The sequence below is a fragment of the Centruroides vittatus genome, unplaced genomic scaffold (genome assembly GCF_030686945.1).
Source record: "Centruroides vittatus isolate TY-2023 unplaced genomic scaffold, ASM3068694v2 contig_875, whole genome shotgun sequence".
Classification (NCBI taxonomy): domain Eukaryota; kingdom Metazoa; phylum Arthropoda; class Arachnida; order Scorpiones; family Buthidae; genus Centruroides; species Centruroides vittatus.
Window position 1 is genome coordinate 997,477 of NW_027122567.1, and position 21,510 is coordinate 1,018,986.

General features: G+C 33.5%; 1 protein-coding gene across 4 annotated transcripts in view; it reads left to right on the forward strand.

The window, feature by feature from the left end:
• Positions 1-1,822: 1,822 nt before the first annotated feature.
• Positions 1,823-21,510, forward strand: part of LOC136982976 (neural-cadherin-like) — a 420,472-nt gene continuing 400,784 nt past the window's right edge. For 2 of the 4 annotated variants that reach the window (XM_067279558.1, XM_067279559.1), the window contains exons 1-2: positions 1,823-2,126; positions 4,920-6,208. In XM_067279558.1, the coding sequence (XP_067135659.1) occupies positions 4,981-6,208 (1,228 nt within the window). In that variant the 5' untranslated portion in view covers positions 1,823-2,126; positions 4,920-4,980. The remainder of the gene's footprint in view (positions 2,127-4,919; positions 6,209-21,510) is intronic. The other 2 variants (XM_067279560.1, XM_067279561.1) reach the window with 1 other exon arrangement.

Here is a 21,510-nt window from a genome sequence, read left to right on the forward strand (position 1 = left end):
AATGGTATTAATGTAGCTAGTTATACTCGATTCTCTTAACTTGACGGAGATTGTTTAATTAGAAATTTTAAGATTCTCTTCGTCCGGATTTCCTATCTTCTTCTTCTTTTTTTTTACTTATCTAACAAGTACTAGAATTGTATGGATAATATCAAATGCTGCTGTGACCTAATGGATTTTCAGTTGTGGGTCAATAAAAGAGAAAAAGATATAAGTGAATGGTGAACAACATTAGCTACGATTCGATGAAAATGCTTCGTGTCCGACTTGTCTTTTTTCTCTTACTTCTTTCCTCTTTCTCTACTCCACATGAACCTGCTTCTCCCTCTTTTTTAATATATAAATCTGCCTTTTTTGGGCTTGATCAATTATAATTTTGACCCATTTACTTTCACATGAGGTATAATCGAGTTTTTAACTTTTTAACGGGTATAAATTTCGCTTTATGTTCATCTATCAGGACGTCTGCCAGTCTAGCCGACGTGTTCGATCCGAGATGCATCTTAAATTCTTTAAAATTTGTATAAAAATTTAAATAATAATTTTTTAAAAAATCATTTATCTCGTCCAAATTTCAATATAAATATTCTTTTTCTGCTTTAGTTAAAGATAAATATTAAATTTATTTTGAAAGATTTTTTAATAAGTTAATGGATACAATTTTATTTAAGAAATAATTTAATTATAAATATATGATAATTAAATAATTTTATGTCATTCGAACAGTTTTTATTTATTTTATAAATAATTAAAATTTATTAAATTATTTATGCTTCTATTTTTTTTTTAATATTTTAAATGTTTTAAAAATAATTAATTAAACGAATTAATTTTAATAAAATAACTTTTAAATCAGAAATAAAAATAATTAATTCGTTAAATTATTTTTATTTGTGATTTAAATGAATATAATTTCCATGCAGATTTTTAAAATATTTAAATATATAAGATTAAATATTAGCTTAAATCTAAAAATGAAATTAATTAAATTTTTAATTGTAAAAGATCTGAAAATTGTTGTATTTGAAGCAAATATGCTTAAAATAATTGTAATGTAGTTTTAATTGTGAAAGTGTTAAGTGCATATTGATTAAAAGTCAAATAATTTTCACATCTTTTGACAAATTTTTGTTCGAGATCATCAACATAAAGCTTTATATTCTACTCTTAAATAACGAGAGAATTTTCTATCCAGTTATATTAATGCATACACGATGATTAACCGAGGCAGAACTACTTCCACTTAACCATTATGCTAATATAGCAGCAAAATAAAGCTAACAGGAACACCATACTAGTTGAAAATCCCAAGCCAGAATGGTGCTCCTCCATGTTTTCCCGTAGTAATGAGCTCATTTCCATGATAATGTTAAGATAATGACTTATTTTGTCACACACATCTCTATCAACCATCGACCTTTTCTCTTTACTTTCCAACAACACACAAACAATTATGATGTAACGACATAATCCGGTTCTTCTTCTTGAAATTTGCGACGTCACGCCGTCAACGTCACACCATCTCTACCATATATGGTAAATAGCACCTGTGAGGGGGGGAGAGCTAACGACCTCAAACTGCGACCTTAACCTTGTATCACGACGGCATTACGTTTTCTATTCGGTCTAAAATTCGACCGAGGGGTTTAACGCAGGTAAACTCGTTTCCGTCACGATCTTCCGTAAAAGCGTCACGGCTTATCTAGAGGTTCACGAACTGTCGTGACGTCATTGTCTCCGCCTCTAACGAATAAACAGTGATACCGATGCTTCTAGCGCCATTCCAGTTGCTGCCAGTTCGCCCCGACGTCAATGCCAACTCCATTTCGTACGCAGTTTACCGTCTTCCGCGGCTGTCGGTTAACGTGAAAATGTAGAAAATGTTACGTTGGTGATATTTTTACGCACCGCAGTACACGAAATTGTTACTCGTTTGCAGTTAGCGGGCGTAACGCCACGGTGTGGGAGTGTGTAGCGGCGGTTATCGGAAGAGCCGAGCTGTAGCTTGGCTGTGGCTTGTTTAGTGTAATACAAAGAATCAGCGGTGCTGACGGTGGTGTGGTATGGAGGTGCAACTTAGCGTAATGTCCGTAATTTCGACGTTATTTTCTTTGTGAACGTTAAAGGTAAGCGGGGCAATGTTCCTAACTTAGGCACAGCGTAACGCTCGCACCCGTGTATGTGCACTACTAATGCTTCCACTATAATCGCTTACTGCAGTGTTTATATTAAACCATAGCTACTTGTATGTGTTTGTGTGTGTGTAGTTTACAATTAAGATCGAATAACGTATCCAAGCCCAACTGTGTTATTTTGTGACATTAAAATAGACGGAAAGGTAGCTCCTGTAATGTGCTAAAGCAACACGGCACTAGTGTTATGTAGTGGAGAGCCGTGTTTATAAAAATAGTCGTCGAGCGAGGTGGATGTATCGGATAGATGGAGCGTGTGCCGGTTGGGATTCTCACCCCGAGCACGTCACAACACTAAGTTACCAATATTTCCCCAAGAATTATGTCCAGCTATAACTGCTTACAACGGATCATCAGTTGAGTAGTACTTACTTACAGAACACCATAAAAATGTTGGTTGTATGTTTGGTGAGAAACGTTGCCCCGTTAACGATATTTTTGTCGTTGCCATACAATCGATAGTTGACCCACTTATATAATAACCTATCCGGATTTTTGGATTAATTTCGGGAAAAGAGTTAGCAATGGCTAACGTGGAGTAAACGCGGTGGTGACGGGTGTAAAGTTTGTTATGACAAACGCGTTAGGCTAATGTCCCGGGTTATAAATAGTACATCTTTTTGGTGAGCAGTTCGTCTTTGTATATAAACTGTCCAGGGCTCGTTCGAGACATCCGGGACTTGATGTGAGGCTATCGTCTCTGTCTCCGGTTTTCTCCCGACAGCATGAAATGATTAGGGACTTCACTATCTGGAACCATGCCAGGATGGCTGAGGGTTGTGAACCTTTTCCTTCGTTTTCTCGACTTCTCTACGTAACGTTCTTAATTGTTACTTCCCTCCTTAGGGAGTCTTAGTGTTGAAATTCTTTGGCGTAATGCCTAACATATTCGTTAATTTGTGAACTGGTGGTTTATAAATCCTATTTTAATTCTGTTTGAAAGAAGCGTCACGTGTCGTGGCTTTATTATTATCGTCGAAACGTTCACGTTTCACGTATCTGACTCACTGAGTCGTTTACTGTTTGACCAAACCGGAAATGAATGTTATGCTATATAACAATAACGAGATCCACGGTCGGTTCACCTGTGTTTGCATGATAAAAGATCTTTCCGCTGTAATTTTGCCTAACACTTTATTTTTCATTCGTTTTAATTTAATATATTATAACAACAGTCAATTTGTGGTAATGATTTACGGCAATTTCCGAAGGTAATGTTTTTCTAAAGCCTAGTAACGCCCACTACTTCCAAAATGGCGACAAACTTTCTCAAAACCTTGCAGTAAACCTTGCATTAACGTCACGGCTTTCCACGCTTCACGGTAGTTTCAATAAATTCTATTACTTTCCAGTAGAACACCTCCATGAGTCACTCGTGACGATGAAAATGATTTCTGGACCTCGCATTGACCTTTCACCTCGTTAGTGCTTCATTTCTGATAGTTGATGGAGGATATGAATCACCCGCTTTTTACTAAAATGGCGTATCTTTTAGTGGATAATAAATCATTTTATCTATACAGTTACATAATAATAAAAAATTCGATACTTCTGAATAATTTCAACGTTTTCAAACCTCTAGTTTACATTGATCAATAGAAATTTCGAGTGTCTGATCCATAAATGGTCTGAGCCGTAATTAGGCGAAATATTAATTATGACATTTATAACATTATCGAATTTTGAAATCTTTTTCTCCTGTTGTTTTTTTTTCTCCTCCCTGCTTCTCCCTGGACCCATTTCAATAACAATAGAACTCCCTCCTGCTCTGCCATAACCATTAACTATTGGGTGTGCTCCCTCTTCCCATAATCTTTCCACTTTATACTGTGTGTGGTGTGTATATGTGTGTGTGTCTGTACTAGTTCTACCAGAGAAAGCTATCCCAGAATATTAGACAGTTTGAATCTTTTCTTTGGCAATAAGTATTTGCTATTGCCTATAGGATTCTTTTATAAGCTGAAAATACTTAGAGAAATTGCACCTATATATATATATATATATCTCAGTAGCTCAATTATCTCGGAACATTCGAAGTTATATCTCAGAATGAAAACGAAAATCTGCCAAAGGTTACTTTTTTAAAATAATATTAAATTGTTAATCTTTCTGTAGATTTTGTTTTGTTTTCCATCTCTGTTTTTTTTTACCAGTCTTTTAAATGGATTAAAAATCTATTTTTAAAATTTTTTGATTACTTTTATTTAGAAAAATCATTTTTTTGGAAGAATGAAGTTAAATTTGTAGACAAAATTCTCAATGGAAAAATGGATAAATTCTTTTCTTAAATAAAAATTGTTATTAAAATGATATCGACGATTATTGATTGAATAATATGATTAAAATGATTAATCATATTATTAGCTTAGAAATTTTAATTTTAGAATTATTTTAAAGCTCTTTCAATAATAAATAAATAAATTTTTAAATTTCTGCTCCTCAGATAAATGCAGATGCATGTTTAAAGCTTATTATATTGAGTCGAATTTAATTTCTAATACACTTGCCATCACTGTTTTATAAAATAAATAATTAAAATTTGCAAATGATCCTTAATTATGTCTTTCTGGTTCAGTTTCTGTGCATCATTAAATTTATATAGACCCGAGTGTAAATGTTTTAATGGTGACGATTGATTGAAGTGAAAGTGAGTGTGATTAGAAGCATACATCTCTGACACGCTTTTGTCAGCAAGTTACTGAAATGTCTGTGTTCTTTTTTTTACAGAACGGAACATGTGTGCTTAGTGACTTCGGGCTAGATCTTATGCTGACAGAGAGAGGGAAAGATGGCGACCAGTCTAGCTGTACAATTGATCTGTCTATTGGGACTAGTAGCTGCTATGGACGTACAGCGGCTTGCCGTGCCTCATGATGTATATCCAGGCTATGGTATCACTAAATTGCATTCGGGAGGCCAGTACTTTAGTTTGGCGGACAACGACTTCTCTCCCTACTTCGCCCTATTGAGTAACGGGATTTTGATGGCCACCACCAGTCTAGTCCACCTGGCCAACACTCCCATCACTCTGGTGGTCAGAGAGGAATATCCCAACATTACCACGGAAAGAATGATTATTTTGCACGTCGTAGAAAGGTCGAAGATGTTAAAATTCGATCGGGAAGTGTATAATGGTGTAGTAAGTGAAAACCAGCCTGTTGGAACTGTAGTGGAAGAAGTAGAAAGAATAATCGCTTCGGGAGATCAAAACCATAAAATTACCTATAGTTTAATATCTGGAAACGAGGGGGAAAGATTCGGAATTCTGCAACCTCAGGCTAACGATACGGGTGTCATTTTAGTAACTAAATCTGTCCTGGATAGGGAAGGTCAGTCCACTTACGAATTGGTATTGAGAGCCACCGACGTGATAGCTGCAGATAGTTCGGAAGCACTAATTAGGATAGAAGTATTGGATGTTAACGACAATTCTCCCGTTCCCGATAGCAAATCGTATCGCTTCAAAATACCAGATGATGCCGAGTTGTATAGTGTGGTAGGTAACATCACCGCTAGTGATGCCGATGGAGATAAACCCGTTTACCATTTCACGGCTCGTCATCCGGTTTTTGCCATCGTACCGAAAACGGGTCAAATTCTTCTCATAAGTTCACCTTTGCTGAAAACTTACAAATTATCGGTGAGGGCGGACGACGGACGAAAACCTCCGCGTTACAGTCCGGTAATACCCGTGTTTGTCGAGGTATTTAGCAACCAATATGACTTTGACAACGATTTGGATAGTACTAATGAGGTTCTTGTGCGTGCTAGAAGATCGGTGAGACCAACCAAGAGCTACGAATATAAGGAAACCGATGGTAGTGTCACGGGAAGGGTTATGTTTCAATTAGACAAAAAGCACCCGCACGAAGTTTACAAAATTGAAAATCCCAACCATTGGGTCGAAGTGGAGCCTTCGGGAGAAGTGAAAGTCAAGGAGCCCTGGGACTATGAGCTACTTGGCAAAGAGAAAACCATTGATTTCTGGGTGTTTGTAACTGGGGCAAACGTGGAAGGTAAGTCATATTTTTCCCCACTTTGCTATTTTTAAATATGTTCCTATATGGAAAGATCGAGTAACGTGTTACCGCACGGCAAAAATTTCAAAAATGGCACTGTTTTTCCAAGTTTTTTCACGTGACGTCTATCGAGTATTGCATTCTTAAAAGAACATTCTTATATAAATGGATGGTGCGTTTTGTACGGAGCATTGCTCAGTTTGTATCTATTCTTTCATCCACTCGAGTAGGAAAGACTTCCACATACTCTAGCAGTTGGCTCGCAGTAGACGACTCTACACCTAATCGATTGGTTTGTCACGCCGGAAGTAGATGTCTCGTGACGTCACAGGATCATGAGAAAAATCTCGAATCCTTCGTCACAGAACGGAATTAGAAACACGTAGGAGTGTCTGCAATTCCGACCGAACAAATGAGCTATTGATCTTTGACACCTTTTAATATTCCCACCACTTATAAATAACTTTTCCCGCGGCCATCTTACTTTTCCATCTTTCATTTAATTCTCTTGTAACTTGCAAAAGTGGAGCAGAGGGCTTCTAAATTTAGAATTTGTAGTTAATGCGGCATCTTTAAAAATCGAATTAGTAACAAATTCAATAAGCGTACGTGATCTTAAATGCGACATAAGCTGAATTATTGGCTCGAGTTTCTACGGAGCAGAAAGTGGGGACAGCCATTCTATCATATCGATTGCTCCCCACACATCGACGGGAACAATGTTCCCAGAGACCAAAACCAGCCACATACAGTAAAAAAAGACGAGACAATGCACTTATCGATGAGGTAATTTCTAGAATATTTGCGAAAACGACATTAAAACCGTGCAAAATATCGAGTCACACGATCTACATTACCCTCGGTATAGTACACGTAACCAAAAACAATTCGATTTAAATAAAGCAAACGATTTCATGTGTTATTTAATGACTACGTCGGTATATTACGAGGTCAAAAAAACGAAATCCCGCACGCTGCACTCCCAAATTATATAGATGATTAAACAACATTAACTGCAAAATTAATAAGGTGTTTGGCGAGAAATGTGACAAAATGTTATTATTCGGTTCATAACGTCTTTAATGGAATGAAATAGCAAGACGATGTTTTCAGATACTCCGATAGTAATTGTGTTCCGTTCAGAAATGAACAGAATCTAACTGATAAAGAATAAGAGGAGGTAAAAAGAAACGACTTCGGATGGTAACTAAGTTACCAAGCTCAGTAATGAGATCATAGTTGTCTAGATATATTGGAGTTCACAAGAAAATTTCGATCACTTTCTTCCATAAGAACACACCAACGCTCCAAACACGCTTCCGCCATATACTGTAAGCTGTTTTCAAGGTTGCAACTTATCACATTGACGGTAAACATGCAAAAATATATATTTTATGCCGCTTGTTTATGCTTCAAGTTTAGTATTTCAAGATTGATAGAGGCATTAATAAATCACGTTAGCGAAGATATCGTGTTTCTTAAACACTTCAATATGCAATTCAAAGAGTTACGCCATAACGGATGTTCTCGGTTTTTTGCCATTTAGATGGCACAATATGTAGTTTTAATATATGTAAAATTTAAATAGTAAGGTTTTTGATAAAATAAAACGTTTCTTGCATATAAAGAGAGAACCATTAGAGTAAGAAAAAGGTTTTTATCTTTCCGTTTGCGTTACTTTTTAATAAGATAAATGTAGAGGAGAACACGCAGTTCCCATATCTAAAGATTTTAAAACTTCAATAGAAAATTAAAGATAAAAAATATCTAAAATCAAATTACAAATATTCAAAGCACAACATGAAAAATAAAAAAAAGAGATGTATATATAGAAAGCAAAAAAGGAGGTTCGTGACTAAAGTTTGTAGAGTAACGTTCAAAATGTTCTCAATTTTTCTTTCAATTCACGTATTTTGTCTTGGGTAGCCTTTTAACGAATCGTGTTAGAATAGTCATGCAAAGAAGGCTTAAATAATTAATGCACACCTCTAGAAACACGTAAACAATACCAAACTAATAAATATACATTCAACGGTGGAGCCATAAAGATACAAAGAAGAGGAGGCTCATAGGTCGACCCCGCACCATTGATCCGCTTTAAATTTAATTCGCAAAGGGCGAGATAAACAGATTGAGAGTCGCAAACACAATTCCTCCATGTTTGGATTTTGGAAAGAGATTACACTTTGTTTGGTGGCTAAGATGGATGACGACTCTCGGTCATTTCTAACTCTTGACAAATGAGTCGATGCCTAAGACTTTAGTCGGAGGGGATATAACGTGTACATCCCTCCGGACACGACGACATAACCTACGATATAGAAACGTACGGAAAGTTTGCGAATGTAATTTTACTCGAGTCACGTGCAGAAGCGGAGACGATCACGCACACAGATGCGAGTAATTACCCCTCCGCTATAATAGAACGTTGCAGTTGACAGACTTGTTTGCTTGTCTCTTCTGAAAATGCCCGAATATTACTGTCATTTTTTTCTTACGGCGGGAAATATGCCGAGCTTTAATTATCTTGTGTCAACGATAGTTTTAAACCGATGAAGTGTTATTTGATTTTTGAAAATTGTACAAATTTCTGTCAGGACGAGATTAAATTCTAGAATCGTGTCTATAAAATGCCATCTTTTGTTGTTGTTACCCGAGCTTTAGAACTGTAATAAAATTCGCAGATACGTGTAATTTAACAGGAAGTGAAATTTTAACGACGTTAAATTAATAAATAATTTTCCAATGCAATATTCCATGCGTGATATCAAGAACTTAATATTTTTCTTACGTAGTACAACATATAAAAAAATCCTAAATTTAAAAAAAACACATTAAAGCGTTTAGATTTAGTGTTAGATTATTATGTTTTAAAATAAACTCGTTCTGCTTGCTTATTTTGCATAAACAGCATATAAAATTCGTTCTGCATATTTTAAAAACGGTTCTATAAAGCAATTTCTTTTCAACGTAAATGTTAACTTGTAGACTACACCTATACCGTGAAAATGTCAAAAGCTATGCAGATGTGTACAGATGCGGGGCGAATGTACACACGTGAACGTACAGTACAAATGATTCTTTCAAACTTTTAAATTTTTATGTAGATTATAAAAAGAAACGACTTCTTTCCTTATTCTTGTAGAATTCGGCGATTGAAACTTTGGCGGAATAAAAATAAAACTTTCGGGTACATTTTATTAATAAACTTTTAAATGTATTTGGTAATTTAGCTCCTTGGCACATTTTTATTTTCGGTTTGACAAGTCTTTTTTTTTTGCAGCGGAACGAAATATCACTTTAGAAAATCGCAATTTTTGCCACATCAGTGAATTCATTCGATCACAAACCAAGTAAATAAACGTCGAACACATATACAAAATTTATTTCCTCAATTTTAAACTGGTCGTGTGAGAAGTTATATCATTTTTTCTCCTTCGCTCTCCATTTTTTCTTGCCAGGGAAAGTACAGTCATTAATTAAACTCCTATTTACTTTATGTTAGAGAATTATACGTAAGGTTAGTCACGTCACGTCACGCTAGAACTTTTACACGCTTCCGAGCATATTTTTTAAAGCGTGACGTAAACACGTAGGAGGAAGAGGAATTAAGATTTCATCATTTAAGAGCGTTCGTTTTCCGAGCCCGAGGTTGTTTTGTTAATATTTTAAATGATTAAAACACTTGTAGCGGGACTGCTTACGTAATTGAAAACTCCTGGAAAATATAATCCATAAGATGTACAGACACGTGTAATCGATCAATGTTCTCACTCCAGCTGTGAAAATCGTCAAGGAGAGCAAAAGGAGATTATGAGAAATTTCTATGGCCATTCGTTTTAATTTGACGTAAAGGTGTTTGAAACGTACACAATGAAGGAGAAAAGGAGACGTTGAACGGATTTGACTTAATCCTACTTCAATTGCGTTAAGACAGAATATAAAATTGATGCCTTTCTAGTTTGGTCTGTCTCTAGGTAATGCTAGATTTGGCCTTTCTATAAACGTCATCTCTTATTTACTCTCCGAAATTCGATCGGAAAATCTAATTGTATGCAATCCATCGAAGTTTAAATGATTAAAAAATGATTAATGGTTTCCCCGGAAGGGTGTAGAAACGCTACTTTTTGCAAACTAAATGATTGCACTTTTCAATTTATCGATCACCGGTACCTTATTCGCTAATCTTTAGTGTTACAGGTAAATGTGCATCCCCCTTAACTTAGCACGTTGTTAATATTGATGAAGGAAGAGAAAATCTTTACCATCAGCAAGAATTCCGAAATTGTCGTTGAGCTGGTTTTTCTCGTCAACATGCAAACTATCGCAGAAAGCGGGTTCATATCTGCAGAAAATTTTTTCTTCTAGTAAAATCGGTCAGCGACAGAAGCCGTCTCGACCATCTGTTGTGTCATTGAGAGACGAGACTGGAGCTTAGCGTTATGTATTAGTTTTTGTTATGTAATCTCGGTCTGGTTTCGTAAAGTAGTGATAACACTATAGACATTTCCGATATGTACTTTCCATATATCGACAATTTAGATATCAGAAATGCAATTTAGATCATAAGTTTTGCCTCGATAGAAAATAGGAAAAAGTAGTAGCGGTAGTAGGAAAAAAAAAATCGAAATTCTAAAATAAAGTCCTTCGAGGAATCGAATACAAATTGCCTTTTTGGTATTCGACAATGGAATAGAAGATTTTTATGTTTTTAATATGGATAGTGGGGTTGTGTGTCAAGAAAATTGTGTAGTTATGAAGGATTGTGCACCCTTGTTATTAATGAGATCTCATGTAGAATGCCACACGCTATACCGTTGCCTTGGTGAAGTGTGTTTTAGCCATGTTTTCTCATGTGAAAATCAAACTTCTCCTTGCTACGGCTCTTATTTTTTTAGATCTTACAAAATATTCTATTTAAATATTACAAATTTTTTCATCCAATAATAAAAAAAGTGTAAAAAGTTGATTTAATTTCCTAAGCTATGCTCCGTTGCTTCTAATCAAATCAAGTTTCAAACGTTTAATAAACGTTAATCACAAAAAAAAGAACTGGGAAATTTTTTTAATACGTAAAGAGTAAAAGTACTTATTAAAAACATTTTAAAACGGTAACGAGTAGGAATCTTCTATATTTAAGAAGTAAAATCGATGCGAGAATCGTCTCAATTATTTTGGCTTCATGCCGAAGAAGTTCTTATCGCTCTCATCAGTCGATATGTAACGTTTTTACATTTGTGGATGCGTGATTATTTAAGAAAAATTCTTCACTAATCATACTCTCTACTGTCTCTAGATGGTCAATAGAGGCTCCAATGGCGGAAGCAACACGTTTTTAACCGCTCGTGACGAATATAACCGAGAGGAAAGATGTCTATTTTGTGAACGTCACTTCACAAAACGCGTTCGGAGTCACAAGGCATGGTAATCTCTACACCGAATCGATTCTGTAAAGCTGCACATCACGCATGTGCACATCTTTACCTAAGATCGATTCACGTATATTACTGTCAATCGCATTTCAATTGTTTGTGATGGATGATTGTTGTTTGGGTAGTAAACTCGACCCTTGCCAACCTTATCTAGCTTAAGCAGGTCGCCATCTTATATCTTTTTCTTTTGTTAATTTTTCACTCTTTTGGCTTTACGCTTGCCATCATTTCTAATTCCGCAGCTGCACTCTTCTCTGATGTGCTAGTTTAGAAACATTATTGTTGCACGGAAATTGGACTGAACAGATTGTAACTTCCCACACGTCTGTCTTCACGACAGATAAACACGTATTTACCTTAAAAGGTAAAGTTTAGAAATGTTGTTATAAAGTTTTATAAACCGAGAGTAAACTAATAAAACACTCGCCAAGCATTCTAAAACTACTGGAGTCATTTATAAATTTTCCTCTTCGATTAAAACTTCGTTTTAGCTTACTAAGTATAGCTTGTTAGGCGTTTTTTTCTTCGATTCGTCGGTAGGTGGTAGCTGGTAATCTTGTAAACGTCTACGAACGTTTTGGTCCGTCCTACCGATAGCGACATCAAGAAGTGGTAAACAGAATAAAAGATCGGCGCTGTCTCCTGATCAAATCAACAAGACAAACAGTTGTACCTATAAAAAGACGTAAAGGATGGGTGAAAGTCGCAAGCAACATTCAAGAAAGAAATGGAAAACAAACTAGACAAGGCTGATTCCCTCTCTCCTCTTTCCCAATACAGCTACGCCTCATTACGTGTCTGGCCAAAGAGAAACTGCAAATCAATTTTCCCGTAGGATTTACTTTGAGATAGAAAATATAACGTCTGTAAATAGAAAGCAATGATTTTTGTCCATTCCTCTGAGACATGCAGGCAATAGTCCCGCGCACCGCTTTCAGAGATTGATGACATTCAACCTCCTTTTTTCCGCAAAGTTTGCTGGAGAGCGGGTTGACCCTTAAACTTTTAATGTTTAAGTGTGGATTATTGCCGGAATCAATCAGTTGGATACTTTTTCTACCAGTTCGTGTGTGTATCACTGCTACAACAACTGCTAATCCGATCGGAATAGTCAGGAACGATTTGCAACCAAGAAAATAATTGATCAGAGCTTTCCACTGATTGGGTAGTTGTAATGTTTCTCCGGTTGGCAAAACTAATTCGTTTATCCGAACCTTTCCTCATCTAATAGGAGAGATGTGCATTAAAAACCCATACTCGTGTACCGACCAAGAAATCTTTTTTATATAATAAAACTTGTATAGCTACAAAGAGTGAGAAGAGATTACAAATCAGTAAATCCCGATAATTTTATTAGGAAAAAAAAAAGAATTTTTAAAATCTAACGTTTTTAATTAACAAAACTCAATAATTTTGAAAAATTCGTCTACTTTTTGGCATTATTATTTCGATATGTGCCACTCGAAAGATTTTTTTAAAATGCTCTCTACACTTAAAAGAATTTAAGATAATGGTCAGAGCAGAATGCAAGATTTTCGGTTAGCGAATCTATTGTAATTGTTCTCTAGTGGAACCAATCAGCCAGGTATAAACTCTGCAAGTTCATCGACCCTGACTCCTAGAGGCTTACCAAACGCCTTTCTGTTTCCTATAAAAGTCGAAGTTTTCGTATCTAAAAAGTAACCTTATAAAAACCCGACCGATATGGAAAATTTGTTTGTTTAGCAAGAGCGCAACTTTGCTCGACGCCGTTCAATAATAGAGCCACCTTCTCTCGTAGCCGGTCTATCTAGGTGACGTGTTGACTAATGTCCTCCTTTCCTAGACTAATAAACACGAGCCCGCTCACAACCTAAGCAGTCTCCGAGCCGACAAAGTAATCTAGTTTGAAGTTGGCTCTCCACTCATCTTAGCTATCTCAAAATTATGTTTCTGGCAGATGAAGTGAGTCATGCTCATCACCCCTCTCCCACTCTCATTTCTCAGAATGTTGAAGTAGTTATACAAAAATTATAAAATTTATGTTTATGGGTAGAAAATTGATTACTCAGAACAACTTTAAAAATTTCCTGACAGACTTATAATCCCCGGAGATAGTGACTCTTACGTTTTAACTGGCTTTTATAACTGTAAACAAATTTTCACAGTGTGAAAGGAGTGTAATTTTTTACGAGGTCGCGCATCGATGATTAATAACCATTAATGCCTTTTATTATTATTTTCTTGGCTAAGTTGCATTAATTAAGTTTATCGATGTAACTCAAACAAAGGACAACTGGGTGTTTAAAATATCAATAAAATTAGTAAAAGTACAAAGAGGGGGGATCGAATGACAAATGGTTTAAGTATGTTGACACGGAGGACCACTAAAGTTTGTGTTGTTACAGGGGGCTGCCAATGGTCGAAATGTCTAATGGCTGAAGGGGCGGTATCCACCGGAGGTCAAGTGATCTTTCCGTCACCTTTTAATGGTCTCACCACAGCTGGAAACTTTCCAAACATTTTCAGATCCTTTTCTTAATTGACTCGCTGAGCTTTGCCAGTGAAGAGCTTCGACGTCGGTAAAAAATCTCTTCCAGTTTCGAAAAAATTCCCCCCCAAAAAAATTACTAAAAATGTTTACGGAAAATGCAATTTGTTTGAATTTTTTTTAATATAAATATATAATTTTTTTTATTTCTAGTAAAAATTATTCTAAAAATTGCTATTATCGAAATACTTTCGCTGGAATGGGAAATTTAATATAATAGTTTTGTCTCTGACGTCACTGATGATTTCATTTATCGATCATCGTCCGTTCGATTGGAGACAATCTTTAATTATGTGACGTAATTTGCTAAGAGGAAACGTGAATAAAATAAAAATCATGTATATGTATATTAAACGAAAAAAAAAATGTAAGGATGCAATTCATCCGCTTGTTGAATTTTTATTTGAGGTGATAAAAGTGGATTTCATAAAATTTTCTAGTTAAATTACTCAAATCTTATATATTTTAGTAATTAAATTTCGTGTTTTAATGGCTTTTAAAAAATTACCGATATAAATCTCATTTTAAATTCTTATTTTCGAATAAATATTTTTAAGAGTGGCGGCATACGTCATCAAAAATAAACTTTTATTTATTCAACAGATTAAATAGATCCTGCTGGAGTTTCTATTATTCTTTTACTTTTGGATGATGGAAAAAAACAAAAATAAGAATTTTAAGGTTCGATTTTTTATTCTAGACTTGCATTAAATAATTTTGTGCTCTTGCTATTTTTTATCTGGTTATTTAATCACGAACTAAAATCACAATTGTCTTTCATTCAACGAAATTCGAGAGTGGTTCTATTTTTTATATTTCGAATTTCAACATATATTTTCGAGAGAAATAGGCAAAGGAATTCTTCCAACAGTTTCTAATTAAATCTATTTTTATTTTTTTGTCGTTGTTTTCTAAGAAGAAGAAGAAGAGCCGGATCTGCAACGTAAATTTTTCCAAGTTTCATCCCGGATCTGCTCTCCATCCTCCTCCTCCTCTTTTTTTTAAAAATAACATCTGTTTGCTAGTTAAGGATTTCTTCGGGGTTATTTTTAAAACATATACATTTTATATAAAAAACAATACACCGATTTAATGATATTTCCGTTCAGGTGAGGTTTAAATAACAATAAAAAAAACAACACTCACCTAAGAAACTGTCCTATAATTGGAAGAGATAAAAAGAAAAACTAACTACTCAGAACGGCAAACAAGCCACATAACATATCAACAAAAACTTTTTATCGTTGAGAGACTTGTATTTTGTTTTTAGCTTGTCAGAAACTTCGGATAATTCTCCTAACTCTAATATCCTTATAAAGAATAACAGGTTGTAGTTTTTTTTTGGCCTTTTTTTAGGGGTGTTTGGTTAGAGAAGATGGGAAAGTAGACTGTGTATTATAGTCTTTATAAAACCCTAGTTGTTTATTAGAATTGCCTGAAGAAAATTGCACTGATTCTAGGCTAAACACTGCCATTCCGACTTGTGATTCCGGTATTGATTGGTAAAGCATTTGGGATCACGTGATTCTTGCCATCTTTCGTTTCCGTCGACGTGTAGTGGAGAAAAGAAAAAATCGATATATATAATAGGGGGAAGAATCTGTTCCGCTCTGGGGATGGAAAAGTAGATCGATGTGCGATGACGTCATCACACATTGAATGTTGGGAAACGGACGATTGAACTTTCTGCACAATGCTCGATCTGCTTAGAGCAAAATAGAAATTCGAAAATCCTCCTACCACCAGAATATTTCCCCTTTACGTGCCCTGTAATTACACAATAACGGCGCAGAACTTTTCTAACTATCAAACGTTTATAGATAACTGGAAAAATAATAAATTACCTTATTCGGGATGCAAAAAATTCAGATAACATCGCGCAGACTGGTTATCCTTATCTACAACGTGTCAAAGGTCAAATATCGTAACTTTACATCTGACATTTATTAATGTCCCATTTGTTAACGTATTGGATATTTTCAAATCTAGGAAAAAAGACAAATAATTTATATTTTTTTTTAATGTCCTGATCGCGATTCTCTTCATCTCTTTGATTCCGTGAAACCGATAATATCGGTTTTTAATTTATTATCTATCCAATCTCTCCCCGCATTTTTTTTTCACATAGATTAACTCTGATCTATTCATCTATAAATAATTTTTTCCATCAAAATTTTAAAATATATACATATATTTTTAACGGTAAAAGCAAGCTGTTGTTAATTAACCCCTGTCTCGGTTTTACTACAATGTTGCGACGTTAATGAAATTTAATGGGTAGAAAGTATAATATGCTGTACTTCGGCTTAACTTATTGTGTTCTGTAGGGTAAAATCCGTAGAAATTGTACTTTTCTCCATAAAAATACCTCGCAGTCACATTTAGGAGACCTAAACTTAATTTATAAATGATATTTGTACAGCCGAAGGCTTTAGTAAATTTATGAAAAGGTAGTTGAGGTTTAAAGTTTTTCGTTACGTTAAATATTTATTGTTCCGAATCGATTAAATCATAAATTATAAACATTATACTTTATATAAATCTAAATTGTTTGCGTCAAGCTATACTCTAATCAATTTTAATGTAGTCAAAACAGTACAGAGATTAGCTAAAACAACTATTAATTCACTATAGCTTACGTAATGTTTAATCTTCCTGTACACGCTTTTAAAAAGAGTTTCGAGCGTACAGTTTTACATTCTTTATATAATAATGAAAGGTATATGAAGAGTGATCTTTGAATCTTATTTTTCACGTCATGCAATGTTTTAATTTCGAGTGCTAAGCTTGTAGAGAGGGGGGGGAAACTCATTCGGAAAGTTGTAAGGCACGATCCATTTAGTAAAGAAAAGTTGTTCCAAAAAAGTGTTGTTACCAGAAAAGAAGATGAGTGAGGTTCACTGCAATGTTTCTTCTTTTTTTTCCTCATTTCTTGTTTGCTTGCTCGTTTGCAGCACGTAAAAACAACAAAGTATACAAACTATATATAGATTATATATATGAAGCCACATCGAAGTTATTACAGGTACTTTTTCTATTATCTACAGTTTTGTCTTGAATAATTTGATGTTATTAATTAAAGGACGTAATAGAAAACCTTTATCTTTTAATAATATATATATAATTATCTGCGAAATAATTTTATATAGCCTACTTTCATTTCAACAAATTTTATTTAAACAAATCAATTTTCTCCCTTTCTTTTAGTCATAAACAACGTCGTTTTTTTCCAACCTCGGTACAATTTCTCTTTTAACACGCAGATAAAAGGAGAAAAAAAGGTTCTAATACAATTACACTGATTTTAATTAGGATTGCGTAAAAACTTCCTTTTCTGCATCTTGTTCGTTTTTTCGCATTTCTTTCGAACTTCATTCTTAATATATATCGAGAGAAAAGAGAACAGAGAGTTATAAAGTAATTTATCTTGCATAGATTTTTGATATTTTTGCTCCTCGAAATTTTTAAGAAAAGGTATCTTTTGTTATCCTGTCATGCTATAGATTTCATTATTAAAATTTTCTTTTAATGATGATAATAACCTGTTACATTTTTCCTCTTAATATTTTAGAAAATTTAAACCTTTTTTTCCAGTTATTCTTTATAAAAATCAATTTTATCTCGTACTCTGATAACAAAGATTATTTTAAATTTTATTTTTATATCTTTATCATTTTTTATTATTATTATTTGCGAATTGTTGATTTTAATAGTTAATAAACGAAAATATTCATTTATAAATTTATTAGGTAAGAAAATATCTCGGTAACTTGAATTATCGAGTATTTTTCTAGCATAAAATTTCAGACGGAGGATGTAAAGAATTGACAGAACTTGCCAACTTCGATTTTTCAAACTTCAAATTTAAGAGCCTTCCCCGTTTGAGTTCAGCAGGAGGGAGAAAAAAAATCTTTAAAAACTCATATTTAATAAACAATCCCTCTTTTCCACATTACACAAAATGCATTCCGACTGGCGTCCTATTATAAATTTATATGAAACATATTTCTTGGAGTAAAGATTAAAAATTTAACGGTTAAGGAAAGAAACGGTATGTTATTTTTAACAAAAAAATGGAAAAGAGGAAAAATGGTAATTTTTCTTCACCAAATTAAAACTTTACTAGCGGTAATTTAAGTTTGGGGTTATTTAAAATATATCTACTAATCAGAAATTCTGCATAATATTAAAAATATATCACGCAAACACAATAAACAGGGGTTAGAAAATCTCACGTTCCACGCTTGTGACGTCCATTGTTTCTGTGCGTGATGTCGCGCTTCACTTAATACACTCCACCTTTAGGTCATTACCATCTCTATGGACCGTAATCCTACCTAGTAACCTCACCTTTCACGACAATCCTCGGGTACTATTTTAGGCTACTGTGATTTCTATCAATTTGGCTTATTATCTATAATCGTGTCCCAACCGCTCCGGTTCATTTTTCGTGTATCACTAAGGTACCCACGGGTTTTAAATTACTATTGTTAAAAATATCAACATAAAAGACAAGAATAATATATATATATATATATATAGTTTGACCGGATGAAAGAGAACAGCTAGGCAATAAACACATTAGATAAATGCAGCGAATCACCAGACCAGCAGAGAGTAAGGAGTGCAATGTCTGAAACAGTACCTGTCTTCTCAAAGTAGGAAATAAAAGCAACTGTTCTGTTTATACCATCACATACTGTCGCTCTCTCCATTTACTGTGCCTTCGAGAGTGATAAGAGATACGGTATAACGTTTCTTATCCCCCTTACCTATCCAGGAAAAAAAACCTTTAGAAATATTCCCCACTGGTTGTCTTACTTTTCGATTACTGCAAGTCAGATAGCACACTTGACACTGCTCTATAGTTAAGTTAGAAAGTGTCGTAGTTGACGTTCGCTACTCCTCTATACCAAGAGGAATATCTTACTATTTACTATATTTCTTCCATATCCAAACTTGATAAGTTCAAAATCAAATTTTCTCCTCCGTTCTTGAAACCTTCCATCACGGAAAATATTTAAAACCTATTATAAAGGGCGTAAATTTTTCATTCTATTCTATATTAACTAGCAATAAACATCCCAGGAATGTTTGAAGATAGTAAACTCGTTGCTAACCATGACAATCATCTACTCGGTGGCATCTCGTAATCAATTGTACTTTAGGCTTCTCTAAGGAAATGGCATGTAGCAATTTCAAGAGAATTCATCTACATTATTCAATCTGCGAAATAAAAGGAAATTCTGAATGCATAAGTTTTAAACTTGATAAGAACGAATCTGTATATTAAGGTTAAAAAATGTTCTCTGTGACACAACGTGTCTGAGAAGTATTACAGATTTTTCTTTAAGGTAGCATTATACTTTTTTATTTTTACTTATTTTTTTACTCTCTCCAATGTATTTTTTTAACTACAGACAGAAGCAATATTAAAATGCAAAACAGTATGATAATACGGTCATATTTTGTAAGTTCTTTGTGACTACATCATATAAGAAAAATATCAGAGTTTAGCTGCACGCAAAGTCTAAAATGTTTCCATGTATTTTTTCTCTTCCTATTTTTTCTATCTAAAATTTAAAACTATATTTATAAATACATATAATCAATTTTCGGTAGTTGTTGCTGTGTAATGCAATTCGCTTGTTAATATAATAGCTGTAAACATATTACCAAAAAAAAAAAAAAAAATCGTTTAAATATTCTAATATAGAAAAATGATAGGTTTTATGTTAAATCATTTTAAATTCATTATATAAGAGCGGATTCATAATTTTACATCATCTATTACTTTAAATAGAATTTTAAATCATCAGTTCTACTCGACTGTTATAATTTTCGGATCATCTATTACATTCAGTAGACGATTTTTTTCATTCATTAATTATGTAAATCATTTATTTTTTTTGTAAATTATCGTAAAATTCGTCTATTTTTTGCTCTGCATATTTAAAACAAGTTTCGAGCGGTACAAATTTATATAAAGACCCACTTATATTGATGATTTCGAGTTTTTATATTAGTCGAAACGTGATTTAAAACAGTTATATAAAAATAATTTTAAAATATTTTATATATATGTAATACAAGTTTTAAATGATATATTTCGATTGGTATAAAAATTTAAAATCATCATCGTGTCTCATATGATGAAATGAATGATTTAAAACGCGTGTTATACGTAATGGATGATTTGTAATTTTTGTACCAATCGAAACGGATGATTTAAATTTGTATCGATTGAAACAGCTTACTTATTAAATTTATATTAAATTTTTTAATTATTTTAAACGAGCTACACTTTGAGCTATGTTTTAAATATAAGATGAGCTTGTTTAAAAATAATTTATGGACTTTATCTTTTAATCTATTAGCCATAATTTATGAGCTATATATGTGATGAAGTTTAAGTTTATTTTAAACTAATATACGAACTACGTTCGTATGTGATAAAGTTTAAAATACTTTAAGCTTGTTTTAAGCAAATAAGTTATGTATTAATTGACGTGTTAATTGATATAAATTTCTATTCAATTAGTAAAATTTAAAATTTTGTATTTAATATCAGATAAATAAATTTTAAAGCAATGGAAAATAATTTTCTGTTGTAAAATGTACAGTTTATATCTATCGATAATATAAAAATTATTTATTACACGAGTTTTAAATTGTTATTAGGCCTATAACAAGAGTCGAATTGTATTACTATAATAACAGCTAAAAGGATTGATTATATACCAAGCTGGTTGTTATGCGGCGATTTGCAATCTTTAGAGCACTTCTTTTGCAATAAAATTTTGTAATTTAAAAAAAATAAAACTCATACTTTCACTTGTTCACTCATGTAGGAAAAGATCGATTATATAAACATAAAAAATTTCCTGCAAAATTTCAATTTTAGAAGAGGAAAAGTTAAAAGGCATCATAGTCTTTTCTTTCAATTTTTTCAATTTTTTTCTTTTTAAATTTCATTTATCGCCAACTTTACCAAAACAAACAACGATTAAAATGAAAAATTTTTAAGTGGTTTCAATGTAAAAAATCTCATATTTAATCTGTTGATTGTTAATTTTTCTGGATTTTAATATGGAAAATTTGAACTCTTTTAAGTGTTAACGATTTTATTTTTAGTGTCATTTATTTAAACTATAGCTTATCTTCATCACCGTCGAAGACTCGAGAAAAATATCCAGATTAACTTATTGGTTCAACACTAGCAACAAGCTTATATTTATTGATTAAGGTTACTGTAATTGGTTCTATTTATCGACTTGTATTGTACTGGGATAGAAATTGGTTAACTCTTGTGGTTGGTAAATTAAATTTCCCACTCT